We start from the raw sequence: 13,898 nt of genomic DNA, 5'->3' as shown, positions 1-13,898 counted from the left end.
CAGGGGGATATGACCTTGCACAACTGCAACTCTCATTCTCATGGAAGCCCAGGTTCATGATGAGTACTCAATATGCTGGACCTATCGCACCTGTTTCATAGGTTACAAAGCCAGAAGGGACCACCCTGATCACCTAATCTGACCTCCTGTATAACACAGGGTCACAAATATAAAGGTAAGGCTAACCACCTTTAAATCCCTTCAGGCCAGAAGAAAAAACCCTTTCACCTGTAAAGGGTTAAGAAGCTAAAGATAACCTCGCTGGCACCTGACCAAAATCACCAATGAGGAGACAAGATACTTTCAAAGCTGGAGGGGGGAGAAACAAAGGGTTCTCTCTGTCTGTGTGATGCTTTTGCCGGGACCAGAGCAGGAATGCAGGTCAGAACTCCTGTAAAGGGCTAATAATCTAGTTAGATATGTGTTAGATTCCGTTTTGTTTAAATGGCTGATAAAATAAGTTGTGCTGAATGGAATGTATATTCCTGTTTTTGTGTCTTTTTGTAACTTAAGGTTTTGCCGAGATGGATTCTCTATGTTTTGAATCCGATTACCCTGTAAAGTATTTACCATCCTGATTTTACAGAGGTGATTCTTTTACTTTTTCTTCAATTAAAATTCTTCTTTTAAGAACCTGATTGCTTTTTCATTGTTCTTAAGATCCAAGGGTTTGGGTCTGTGCTCACCTAAGCAAATTGGTGACTATTTTTATCAAGCCTTCCCCAGGAAAGGGGGTGTAGGGTTTGGGAGGATTTTGGGGGGAAAGACGTTTTCAAGCGGGCTCTTTCCCTGTTAGACGCTTGGTGGTGGCAGCAATAAAGTCCAGGGGCAAAAGGTAAAATAGTTTGTACCTTGGGGAATTATAACCTAATCTCGTAAAAATAAGCTTAGAGGGTTTTTCATGCAGGTCCCCACATCTGTACCCTAGAGTTCAGAGTGGGGAAGGAACCTTGACAACAGGCCAGAGAAGTTCCCAAAATAATTCCTAAAGCAGAAATTTTAAGGAAAAAAGCAGCGAAAAATTAGCAATGACGATGGGGAATCCACCAGGACCCTTGGTAATACATTTCAATGGTTAATTACTCTCAGGCCATGTCTACACTACTACTTTTGTTGGTATAACTTATGTCACTCAGAGGTGTGAAAAAACACCGCCCTGAGCAACATAAATTAAACTGACAGAAGCGCCGGTGTGGTCAGCACTATGTTGGCGGAACAGCTTCTCCCACCAACACAGCTACCGCCACTCGTGGGGTGGTTTTATTGTGTCGATGGGAGAACTCTCTCCAGCCAGCAGAAAGCAGCTACTTGAGCAATCTTACAGTGGCACAGCAGTATTGGTACACCTGTGCCACTGTAAGCTTGCTAGTGTAGACATGGCCTCACTGTTAAAAATTTATACATTACAACCAGTCTGAATTCATCTAGCTTCAACTTCCAGCCATTGGATCGTGTTAGACCTTTCTCTGCTAGACTGAAGAGCCCACCATTAAATATTTGTTCCCCGCATAGATATTTATAGATGGTAATCAAGTCACCCTTTAAACTTCTTTGTTAATCAAAACAGACTGAACTCCTTGAGTATTACTATAAGGCATGTTTTCTAATCCTTTAGTTACTCTCACATCTCTTCTCTGACCCCTCTCCAATTTATCGACATCCTTCTTGAATTGAGGACACCAGTCCTGGGCACAGTATTACAGCAGCAGTCACACCAATGCCATATACAGAAGTAAAATAACCTCTCTACTCCTACTACTGTTCAGGAGATACAGTTCTACAATGGTTTGTCTACACACAAAAGTTGTACCAATTTAACTATACTGGTATAGCCTGCACAGAGTTATACCGGGGTTCTCAAACTTCATTGCACTGTGACCCTCTTCTGAGGACAAAAATTACTACATGACCCCAGAAGCAGGGACCAAAGCCTGAGTCTGCCCAAACCCTGCCACCCCAGGTGGGGGACCAAAGTCAAAGTCCGAATCCCACTATCCCAGGGGCCAAAGCAGAAGTTCAATGGCTTCAGCGGGGGTGGTCTGTAACCTGAGCCCTGCTACTCAGGGCTGATGCCAAAGCCTGAGTCACACAGCCCAGGCTGAAGCCCTTGGGCTTGGGCCCCAGGCGGTGGGGCTCAGGCTTCAGCCCCGGGCCCCAGCATGTCTAACACCAGTCCTGGTGACCCATTAAAATGGGGTCCCAACCCCCAGTTTGAGAACCACTAAATTATACCCATATGTTGGTGCTTATACTTACTCCCATAAAAGAAGGGGAATAATGTACACCAGTATAAGGCATCCTTACAACTGCATCAGCACACTTGGAGTTGTACAGATATAATTATTTAAATACTAAAATTACCCCCCAAAGCGGGGAGGGATAGCTCAGTGGTTTGAGCATTGGCTTGCTACACCCAGGATTGCGAGTTCAATCCTTGAGGGGGCCATTTAGGGATGTGGGGCAAAAATTGGGGATTGGTCCTGCTTTGAGCCGGGGGTTGGACTAGATGACCTCCTGAGGTCCCTTCCAACCCTGATATTCTATGATAACAGAATAGTTATACTGGTTTAAAAACTGTTTAGACAGTCCCACAGGTCTCATGATTAAAGATCACCTGTGTGGTCTTTTCACAGGTACAAAGAGTGCAGGGTCTTTTCTAAGCAAACGAGTTGCATCAGTTTCAGTTAAAGTATTCTTTTTAAGCCAGTAGAAATTCCTGTATATCCATTCTTGTAGCTGTTTAAGAGTGGACGATTTGGGTTTAAACTCAGTAAGCGTGCCTACACAGCCTCTCTTACCTTTTAAAAGAGTCAGTTCAACTCAAACCTTCAATTAAACCAGTGCAACTTTCTCCTTTAATCAACCCCTAAGAGAAAGCTGGGGAAGATCAAATCCGCTAATCAAAACCACGTGCTCGATTTGTTAGGTAGTTCAGCGATATCAACTGGAACAGCAATTACTCCCCGGGGAGCGTCCTGAAAGATGCACCTTGGGCCTTGAACTATGCTGCTCTGGGCGCGGGGGTGCGTTGCCTGCTCCCTGCTTGCCCCCCCAAATGCTTCCCGGCCTCCCCGCTCCGAGCCGGCCCACGTAGCCGCCCCTGGCTCTCGCCAGCCAGTGCTCGGAGTTCACACCACGAAGGGCCGCCCCCCGACTCCCCGGGCCCAACGCCTCCCGGGGCGGCTGCCCGCCCGGGGCGCAGCGTGGGGCTCCCCCGGGGGCGAAGGCCGCGGCCGGAGGGCGGCTGCCCTGGCGAGAGCCCCCGCGAGCCCCCCCGGCCAGGGGCCCAGCCCCGCGGGACAAGGCCCGGGCCCCGCCCCCGGCAGCGCGCTCCGGGCCCCGCCACTCACCGGGCTCCAGCAGATGAGCGGGTCGGTGTCGGGATCCTCCACCAGGGTCCACAGCTTGGTGAGGAAGGCGGGGACGTTGTTGCTGCCGCCGGGGCCCGCGCCCACCGCAGCCGCCCCCGGGCCCTCCATCCCCGCGGGGCCGGGGCTCAGCGCGCGGCGCCCGGCCGCGGGCCCACGAGAGGCCGGGGCTCGCCGGGGCCCAGGAGCGCCGCAGGGGGCCGCGGGGCCCAGCCGCCGAGACAGAGGCGGGGGGCCCGGCTCGCCGAGGGTCGCTAGCGCCGCCTCCCGCCGCGGCGGGGCCCGGCCGCGGCCTGCGCACGGAACCCCCCGGAGCCCAGCATGGCCGCCGCCATCTTGGGACGCCTCACGGTGGCGGCCAAGCCCCCTTCTGAGCCAGCGGGGCGCATGCTCCACCCCACTGTCTCCACCCCCTCCCCGACAGGCCCCGAGCTCTGCGCTTGCGCTGTCTGCCTCGTGCGCTCTTTCCCCGTCCGACGCACGGGCTGGAGTGAGGCGCATGCGCACGGGGCGCTCCGGTAAACGCGCGGGGGGATGGGAATGATAGAAAGCGCATGCGCTGGAGCCACTGGCTCCTCTGACCTTTGACCCCTTGACCCCAGTCCACTTGGGACCGGAACGCTTGTCCCAGCCGTGCGGTGCAGAACGGCCTGTCCCGGGAGAGCCCGCTCCCCTGGGGAGGAACCGGGAAATATTCCCGAGTACCGCGCGAGGGGGCGGGGCACCGTGACCTCTGACCCCCGCACGTGGTGCGAGGAGGCGGAGCAGCGCGGCGCACGCGGGACTCGTGGAGCCGCCGCGGGAGGAGCTGCCCTGCCGGGAAGGAGCCATGGAGCGGGCGGGGGGGAGCCGCCGGGTGAGGCGGGGCCCGTGGAGGGGAGCGGGCGGGGGGCCCCGGGGCGGGGGGGTCAGTGTGTGTTTGGGTCGGGGAGGGGGGGGACCGCCTTCTGCTCCCAGTCATGCCAGCATGTGCTCGGCGCTGCACACACACCCCTCGCTCCGGCCCCTGCCCTTGAGCCAGGTCTCTTCCTTCCTGAGCGTCCCAGTCTATTTCCTGGGACCAGGCGAGGGGGCCTGCAGCCCGTAGTTGGGGGATGGGGAGAGATTCCTAGACCCATCGCTGAAGCCGGGTATACAAAGGCAGCTCTCTCTCCGGGGCTGGGGCCTTTACGGTCCCTCCATGTCTTTTGTGTACACGCTCCCTTTTTCTGTTTTCAAGGTGGGGAGCGAGAATTTTCTGCTGAATGGAATTGCCAAAGCTGAGTAACTCTTGCTTGTAACTTTAGGGAGACCTGTTTGTCCTCGCTGGTGCTTATGAGAGTTACAGTATTGCGCAACTTCAAGCGGGACAGTGTGCGCATGTGGGGTGTTTGCGACGCACTGCTGAGAGCGGCTGTTGCTTCCCCCCTTCATTAATAGAATTAGCAGCACATCGGTGTGGAAACTGATGTTTATCCAGGGTTTCAGAGGTAACTGCTTAGGGCGGTACTTTGCAGTAAGCGAGGCTAGCTCACAGTTCCCATATTACAAAATCCAGCGTTGCTTGAACTCCCTTTACTGCCCTAGCTGCACAGGGGTGGTGCTGGGACCAGTGACTGGCTCATAGGCTATGAAAGGCTTTTATCTGAGGGTGGGGATGTGTATGTGAAGGGACTCTCTGGGAGGACGTTTCTGAGGGGAATCAGTGGGAGGCAGGTCCACGGGAGACCCAGAGGTAGGGAACAGGCCACTCCTGGGCAACCAATAGGCAGCACTGAGTGGCTGAAAGTTTCCAAAAGAGGGGTCACAGAGGGAGGCAATGCAAAGGGTAGATTCCAGGAGCCAGAGCTGGGATTGGAAAGTGGTTCAGTGGCAAAGCTGTGCCCTAGCTAGGAAAATAAATACATTAGGCGCAAGAGAAAGATGAAGGCAAGTGTAGGCCCACTACTTGGTGGAGAATAACAGCTAATAACGAGCAGCACCAAGACGGCTGAGGTGTTTAATTCCTACTTTGGTTCAGTCTTCACTACACAGGTTAATAGTGCCCGAATGGTTAACACAATATTAATAACAAGGGGGAGGGAACACAGCCATAATGGCTGGGGGGTGGGGAGGGAAGGACAGGTTAAAAGATATCTAAATAAGCTAGATGTATTCAAGTTAGCAGGATCTGACATTATTTGCCCTAGGGTGCTTAAAGAACCAGCTGAAAATCTGGAACCATTCGTGGTCCTCTTTAAGAGCTCATGGAGGACAGGTGAGGTCCCAGAGGACTAGAGAAAGACAAACATTGCACCTACATTAAAAAGGAGAACAAAGAGGACCTGGGAAATTGTAGACCAGTCAGCCCAACTTTGATACCTGAAAATATACTGGAACAAACTATTAAACACCTAGAGGATAATAAGGTGATAAATAATAGTTAATATGGATTTCTCATGCAAAACCACCCTAATTTCCTAGAGGATGAGGGGAAGCAGTAGACACGATATATCTTGCTTTTTTTTTTGTAAGACTTGTGGCGGTCCCACATGACAATCTCATAAACAAACTAGGGAAATGTCGTCTTGATTAAATTACTATAGGGTGGGTACACAAATGGTTGAAAGATCATGCTCAAAGCGTAGGTATCCATGGTTTACTGTCAATCTGGGGGAATGTATCTAGTGCGGTTTTGCAGAGGTCAGCCCCGGGTGTGCTTAGGAGGGGTTGCAAACACTTTGGAGAGCAGGATTAGAATTCAAAATGACCTTGACACATTGGAGAATTGGTCTTGAATTTCATCTTGCTGATTTCATAAGTGCTATACCTAGGAAGGAAAAGTCAAATGCACAAGTACAAAATGAGGAATAACTGGCTAGGCAGTAGTACTGCTGAAAAGGATCTGGGAGTTATAGTGGGTCTTAAATTGAATATGAGTCAATATCGTGAAGCAGTTGTGAAAAAGGCTAATATCATTCTGCGGCGTATTAACGGGGCCTTCATATGTAAGACACTGGAGGTAACTGTCCCATTCTACTTGGTGCTGGTGAGGCCTCGGCCAAGAGTACTATGTCCAGCTTTGGGCACCACACTTTAGAAAAGATGTGGAAAAATTGACTAGAGTCCAGAAGAGAGCAACAAAAATAATAAAAGGTTTAGAAAACCTGACCCATGAGGAGAGGTTAAAAAGCCCTGGGCGTGTCTAGCCTTGAGTAAAGCAGACTGGGGAGAGACCTGATCAGTCTTCAAGTATGTTAAGGGCTGTTATAAAGAGGATGATGATCAATTGTTCTCCATGGCCGCTGAAGGTAGGAGAAGTAGCAATGGCCTTAGTCTGCATCAAGGGAGATTTAAGTTAGACATTAGGAAAAACTTTCTAACTACTTAAATACTAGAACAGGCTTCCAAGGGAAGTTGTGGAATCCCTGTCCTGGGAGGCTTGTAAGAACAGGTTGGGCGAACAGGTTGGGCAAACAGCTGTCAGGGAAGGTCTCTGTGTTCTTGGCCCTGCCTCAGCACAGGGGGCTGGACTAGCCAACCTCCTGAAATCCCTTGCACTTCTGTGTTTCTACAGTTAATTGGCATGCAGGTGAGCCATGTCTTGCTTGTATGGGTGAAGCAGGCCCTCTGGAGACTTCTCCTAGCAGGGAGGGGCATCATCAAATTTAAGTAACTAACAGCAGCATTTCTGGGAAGCCATCAAGTTTGTGACCCTTACTCGTGTCCCTCTTAGGCCTGGTCTGTGCGGCTACGTTTTACCAGCATAGCAATGTGCTGCTGCAGCTATGGCAATAAAAGCCCTAGCATAGTTCTGCACAAGTTCTAATGGCCAGTTCCCTGAACCGGTGTAACTCCTTTCACACTGGTGTAACTGTGCACACGGGAGGGTTTGCTGGCATAACTGTACTAGCCAAATCCTCCGAGAGTCGACAAGGCCTTAGACTGGGGCTAACTGTGAGAATACGATCTCTTCAGGGGCAGACCGTTGAGGGTTCTGTGCAGTGATGTTTGCGCTTTCCTTTCAGCTCTCCGTTCCCAGTACCCAAGTGCTGGAGGAGCAAGCCCAGGAAAGTGAAGACCTGACAGACAGCGAAGAGAGCGTCTACTCTGGGCTGGAGGATTCTGGAAGTGACAGCAGCACAGAGGAGGAGGCGGAGGACCAGGACAGCGGTGATGAGGGGGAGCGGAAAGGCAATTCGCTCTCAAAGAAGGCACACGTAAGTGTGAAACGTCAGAACGTGGCCGTATAATACTGGTGCCTTGTAGCTGTGCCCCGAGTTCTCTCTTAAAATGTAACTTTGCCTAGAAAGACAATTCCATGCCCAAGAAACCAGTGGTCTCCCCCCACCCTCCCGCGTCAACAGTTTATGTGAGTCACATGCCAAAGGATTTGCCAGGTAGGGAGACTCCTCCATGAGAGAGCCTCATGGCTTCAGTTTGCAGGCCTTGGTGGTAGGGGAAGAAAGGGAGGTGGTTTGTGTGCATGTGACCCAGGATAATGAGACACAGCTCATGCGGACGAATTTCTTATTATTGTGAGGGCGCTTATTAAGCGTGTGGTTTATTATTCTGTGTGGTGACAACATAGGACATGCTTCTCGGATTCCTGGCTAGGATGATTTAGTTGGGATTGGACTAGATGACCTCCTGAGGTCTCTTCCAACCCTGATATTCTATGATTGTATCATTCAGCTGTCGTGCAAAAATAGCTTGAGAGCCGAGGTTTGGGGAGCAGCAGTTCTGGCAGAGGAGATGTGCATTTACGGCAGCAAAATGGTAGAGGAAGTTGGAGTGTTACTTGTGTGTTAATAACTAAAGGACGTCTAGGTCTCCTGCCATTTCTAGAGCGAGATCCTCCACTCTCCTACACCGCCTTCCAGCTGAATGCAAATACTAACCTGGGTACAGCTCCTGTGAGCTGCTGCTGTGATTCCTGTGTCACAGATTAGGAAACTGAAGCGCAAGATCACGTCCAGAGTAAGAAAACAAGTAATTTACAATGAGCAAGTTAAAATTTTGTAACTGCCACATTTTTAAACACTAATATAGTCAGTGTTTATATAACTGTGAAACCCTGTGCACGCTAACGCCCTGAAAGAGCAGCACTGGGGTTGCCACGCTGGCCAGGGCGGAACACAGGTCTGGTCTCTGACAGGTGCTTTGGAGGAAGGTGTAAGCACCCCACATAGGCAGCGGTGGGATAATCCTGCCTCCACATTCAGTCTCTTTCTAACTCCTTGTGGTGAGATTAGTTTAACCCCCGAAGGGTGAGGTTTAATGGCTTGTTTTCCTTGCCTTGGCTTGGCCCAAGAAGGGAAGTGATTTACAAAAAGCTCACACAGCCAGAGGCAGAATCAGAACCAGGGTTCCGGCCTTGGAGCATGTCCCATGAGTAAGGCTCCATGTCCGTCATGGAAGTCACGGATTCTGCGACTTTCCGCGAGCTCCGTGACTTCTGCAGAGGCCAGTGTGGCTGACCCCAGGGCCGCTCGATCAGCTCGCCTCGGGGCCAGCTGCTCAGGCTTCTCCAGGGACAGCCACACCAGCCGCTGCTTGGGCAGCTGGCCCCGGGGACCACCCGAGCAGCAGTGCCCCGGAGGTCCCCCCGAGAAGCGGTGCCCTGGGGCCCCCCAGCTATGATTTAGTCAGGAGTATTTATAGTAAAGGTCATGGACAGGTCATGGGCTGTGAAATTTTGTTTGTTCCCCGTGACCGGTCCATGACTTTTACTAAAAATACCTGTGATTAAATCGTAGCCTTACCCATGAACCAGACTGTTCCCTGTTGTTCTTCTCCTAGAGCTGTAGCTGTGTCTAGGTGCTAACCACACAAACAGCAGCTGGTGTGCAGGGGTGGAGGTGAGCAGAGTGCCTTCAATAACTGAGGATTGCTGGGTAGGATTGTGAATTCAGCGTCTGCCTGACGGAAAGCCACAGCTTGGCTCCCGGCTGGATGCAGCCCGAGTTCTTGAACCTCTCCTCAGCGTTCCTGTTGCCCCTCAGCTGTGCTGGAATTTACTCCTCTTGGGTTCGACTCCACGCTGGGTAGCCCTGCTGTCCTTTAGGAGCTTGCGTGGCAGGCAGCTGGGAAGCAAAGCCGTGACGGTACTGCTTAAAGTCAACCCCAGCATCATCCTGTGCACGGCGGCGTCTCAAGCGCCCTTTGTGCTGCCTTCTTTCCTCATCAGCACGGCCAGTGAAAGGGCTGGAGTCAGAGCAGGGAACGGGCACGTCTGAGGACACATGGCCTTGCATAGGGCTCCTGGCTGTGTCCCCCCTTTCGCCTCCCTCCTGTTATGAAGCAGGAGTAACTGGATGGCTGCAGCGGCGTTTTACTAAGGCAAGAGCTGTTTCCCTTCCCTGTCCTGCACCTCACTTCGTACTCTGCGTCTAAGCCCACCACTGCCCTGGTGCCAGGAACACCCCCCGATGGGCATTTTGTGGTGACTGGAGACATGGGAATAGGAGGGCCTGTCGGGGGCCCGCTTCCAGCCCGTGGGCCTGTCGGGGGCCTGCTTCTGGTATACGGGCTGCCTGTGCGTTGCAGGTCGGCTCATGCAGAGGGTTCTGTGGCACGGTAGGCTGGGAGTGTTGAAATCCAGTTTAAGCAGCCGAGGGGTTCCACACAAGGAAAAGCGATCAGACATGTCAGACTTGGCCGGGAATCCGATTACTTTTTGATTTCACGTTTAAAACAAAACTCCTTACCACAGTCACAGGAATTTTCCAGTGTGTGTGAAACAAGAGCCTCCTCTCCTGTCCTCTCCCCAGTTCTGCAGTGAAGTCACAATACGTGATTTATCATTCGCAACCGATGTGGAACAGACAGTAAATGGTGAGAGGTCTTCCATTCCTCCAGCAGCTTGCCGATCCCCAAGCACTTTGTGGACAGAGCCCATACACGAAGATGAATGCAGCCATCTGTAGAGTGGAACAGGGCAGCTGTCTAACAGCACATGACAACCTTGCATAATTGAGGACCCTGTGTGGCATTAAGGGGCATTTAGGGAGGCAGAATTAAATCACTAATGTAGAAATTTCCTCCGGACCCTACTCCTCCAGTGGGGTACCAGCTCTTTAATAACTGCAAGAAGTTAGTAAATAAACAAACAGAACTGGTTGTGTCCCATGTGAAGGATGCCACCTCCAGCAGCGCTGGACCTTGTAGTGACTCTGCTGGGGCACTGGTTTGGTGCCGACTCAGGAAAACTGGCCTTTCCCCCTGAAATGTCCCGTGGTCATTACCATTGGTGCAGTGTAGACAAGGAGCCAGCAACAGCCGGCATCTTAACCACAATGTCCCCTAGCCCTGCTGCTAGTGGAGCTAGGAGGTGGTGGTTCGGATGCTACCAGCTGGCCTACCACAGCACCCCTCTGTTGCTACCAGAGTTGCCTACATTATAGCAAGGGTAGGAAATCTGGGGGGAGCAAGGCCCAAAGGAAGAGCAACACCTATCAAATTCTCTCCCTGCACCTCTGCGTGCCTTGGTCTCTTATCCAAACACTAACCTGACCCTGCTTAGCGTAGGAGATGTGACAGGCTCCCAATACAGGGCAACGGACCAGATCTTCATATGTGTTTACACTGAGGCTTCCCTGTGTCAGGCTGAAAATGGACTTCTGACTTTGATGCAGGCGTGGGTGTGAGGCAGAGAGCTGCAGTCAGACGCAGTCTGACATAAGTGTAAAAGGAACCACAGCTTACTGGCACTGGGTAGAAAGGCTTCATTTTGTAGACGCTTTCCCAAGTTCCAAGGTTTAAAATGAATATTTGAAAACGTTGGCTGGATTTGGTGCCCTGTTCTAAACCAGCCTGGTAGTTCATGACAACGGGCTGCTCGCCCTTTCTGCAGTGGGTGTTGAATGCTGGCTGTTGGGAGGTGTGTTTGATGGCGGGTGCCAAACGCAGCTAGCATAGATGGGGCCTGCGTGTCCGGTCTGAGCTGCCCTCTCCTCTGGCTAGTGGCTGTACGGGTGTGTCCAGGCTTCGCTACGGTGCGAGCTGTGCTGCTAACCTGTCCAGCAGCCCATGGGCGGTGTCAAAGAAGCAGATCAGTTAGTGTGGGGGTGTAGGATGCTGGGCGTAGGGCCTGGTCTGCGGTGTACACCGCGTCAAATACAGCTCCTCTTGGGCATCCCATGTGGCTGAAAAGTTTGGTCTTTGTTGTGGGAATAGCACTCAACTCAGAAAACAGGCTTGGCCTGTCAGAACGAACTAACCGGATGGGGCTAGAGCAGGGCACCTCACCCACACCAGTGTTGGAGACCGCTCATTTAAACCTGGCTGTTTTGCCCCGGGTGGGACGTGTAATCTCCAGGATGCCTCTCCATGGCCCTCGGTGGCAATGTAGACTCCTTTGAACTGCGCTCATACCTGCCTTCCCTGGTCCAACTTCGGAACAGCCTGCTCTTCTCCTTATTCTTTTGCTCAAGCTTTGCCTGGGGTCTGCTGCTGGTGCCTGAGAGGGAACGGAAGACGGGCCCAGCAATGATCAGTAACTGCTGGTGTGGAGGTGGTTGGTTTGGTACAGACCCATGGGTCCGCACTCTGGGGCCTGGCAGGGCACAGGACCCTCTTGGGGTTTGCATGGACCCTGGTGCTGCCTGATCTGGATTGCTTTCTAGCTTCTGTCCCTGAAAGGAAGTCCCAATATCGGGCAACATATGGTGACCTGAGGTTGGGGCTTCTCTTTCCCTCTCCTGCATTAAAGCCCTTCTGTGATAACTTCTTCAGCTAACCAAGCACCGGAGATCCCCAGACGCTCCCAGGGACCTCTATCGTCAGACCAGAGTTGTTCTCCGGTCCATGCAAAAGGAACAAGACACCTAGACTGCATCTTGAGTCTGAACTAGGAAGGGGATTGGGCCCTGTCAGAGCAATGTCGCAGCTGTTGGGGAGCAGGGTAGGGGTGGGTTGCCATTTTGGGCATGGGTCAAGGAAGGAGAGCAGTGGGGAGGTGGGGAGAGGCTGTGAAGAGAAATGTGCCCCACTCCCGGATCGTGGAAGCTTTGGGGAAGCAGGCCCAGGATGAGTGCCCATCGCCGCCCCGAGGTCTTGTGGATTCTCAGAGGCTCCTGGGCAGTTTTATGGACTCTGACGCCTTACGAAAGGGGCGGGAATGATGCTGGCATTCTACCTTTCAGGGAAAGTTTCAGGGCGACTCGGTGTTCTGATGAGTAAATCCATCTGTTTTGGTCCACCACGTCTTTTGCCAAACTTTTGACCTACGTGCACTCGAACCAACAGTGGGGCAGTTTGAGGGCGATTTAGCTTTGAGCATAAAACTGACACTCTCCACTGCCAACCGTCTGCCGTTCTGCTTTCTGCCTGCATGCAGCGAGGGGTTGGAACTGGCAGGCCAGGACTCCTTTACAGTCAGTGTGTGGATGTCCGAGAGCTCAACTGTCTTGGCAGCCTCTTAACGCATGTCTAGACCTTAGAGCTTGGCCATCTCTTTTGCCAGAGCTTTGTAACTTTGTCTCATGGGGTGTCCTTCTGACTTCATGGCTAGTAGAGTAGGGACCAGATCCAGGAGCAATGGTGCAATATAAACGGTCAGGACACTGAAATACAAAATAATCTGGGTTGGTTTTGTGGGGGGTGGAAACTGAGCCACACCACCCAACAAGTCTAACGTCAGCCCTGGTGACCCCATTAGAACAGGGTCATGACCCACTTTGGGGTCCCAACCGAGCATTTGAGAATCCCTGGTTTCCACATAGAAAGCAAGCTGAAGTGAGAGCGGGCCAGGGGCACTGTTGGCGTCTGTAGAGAAAGCCTGGGAGAACAGCTCTCTGGTTTTGGGGTTGTGTGTTCCATAGGCCTTCTGTTGATCTCTGGTGGTTGCCTACGGTCATGTGCTCCTCTGGTTCGATGCTGTGAGACAAGAAGTTTTGAGAGAGTTGGTGCTTCAGAAACCTGCCCGCTTTGGTCATGCGTGTAGGGGATGGAAGTATACGAAAGACGTACTGAATTCTGAGTCAAAGTGACTAAGCACTGTTGGTGTCTGACACCTGTATTTCTCCGTAAATCATGACCTGGACGTTTCACTCGGGGCAGGAGTGCTTTGCAAGTCTAGGGCACTAAATGCCAGGAAGGAGACCGCTTGTGGAGAGCTTTGTCCTGTGGCAGGGGTAAGCGAAGACTCTTTGAATGCTCTGGGAGCGTACATCAACAGGATTGCCTGTCGTCTTGTGAAAGGGAAACCAGCGTGAGCTGCGACAGCTGCCAGGCGAAGGGGCTGTCTCCTTCCATACCCACAGCTAGTGTCTGTTACGCACAGTAGTTCCTCGTTCAGCTATCTAATGGGAGGGTAGGAGTGAAACTAGGGTGCCTGGACGCGGGAGAGGGGCTTAGGCTGCGATGTAGAGAGAGAGTAGCCAGCCGGGAGGGTGTTCTGAATGGCCAGAGTGGCAGAGGAGGAGGCTCTCCTGCACACCATGGCATTAAAGCTCTGAGCTTGTTCTCCCGCACTGGCAAGGCCCGGAAGCTCTTGCAATGGAGCAGAACACACAGTGCCGGGGCATCCTGCTAATCCACCGTGGTGGGGGAGGACGCTTCTGGGAGGTG

At 52.4% G+C, this 13,898-nt stretch overlaps 2 protein-coding genes across 5 annotated transcripts in view; one reads left to right on the top strand and one right to left on the bottom strand.

Moving 5' to 3' along the window:
• The window catches only part of HSF1 (heat shock transcription factor 1), a 97,765-nt gene extending 93,881 nt beyond the window's left edge, over nucleotides 1-3,884 (bottom strand). For both annotated transcript variants that reach the window (XM_037891801.2, XM_037891802.2), the window contains exon 1: nucleotides 3,351-3,884. In XM_037891801.2, coding sequence (XP_037747729.1) covers nucleotides 3,351-3,869 — 519 coding nt within the window. In that variant the 5' untranslated portion in view covers nucleotides 3,870-3,884. The remainder of the gene's footprint in view (nucleotides 1-3,350) is intronic.
• The window catches only part of BOP1 (BOP1 ribosomal biogenesis factor), a 104,643-nt gene continuing 94,042 nt past the window's right edge, over nucleotides 3,298-13,898 (top strand). The window contains exons 1-2 of one of the 3 annotated variants that reach the window (XM_037891804.1): nucleotides 3,298-3,408; nucleotides 7,355-7,546. In XM_037891804.1, the coding sequence (XP_037747732.1) occupies nucleotides 3,364-3,408; nucleotides 7,355-7,546 (237 nt within the window). In that variant the 5' untranslated portion in view covers nucleotides 3,298-3,363. Of the gene's footprint in view, nucleotides 3,409-3,890; nucleotides 4,225-7,354; nucleotides 7,547-13,898 lie in introns of those variants that run through there. The other 2 variants (XM_037891806.2, XM_037891807.2) reach the window with 2 other exon arrangements.

This window comes from Chelonia mydas, chromosome 2, assembly GCF_015237465.2.
Source record: "Chelonia mydas isolate rCheMyd1 chromosome 2, rCheMyd1.pri.v2, whole genome shotgun sequence".
In the NCBI taxonomy this organism is placed as follows: Eukaryota; Metazoa; Chordata; order Testudines; family Cheloniidae; genus Chelonia; species Chelonia mydas.
The sequence above is the reverse complement of the archived record's forward strand: the minus strand, read 5'-3'. Positions and strand labels throughout refer to the sequence as shown.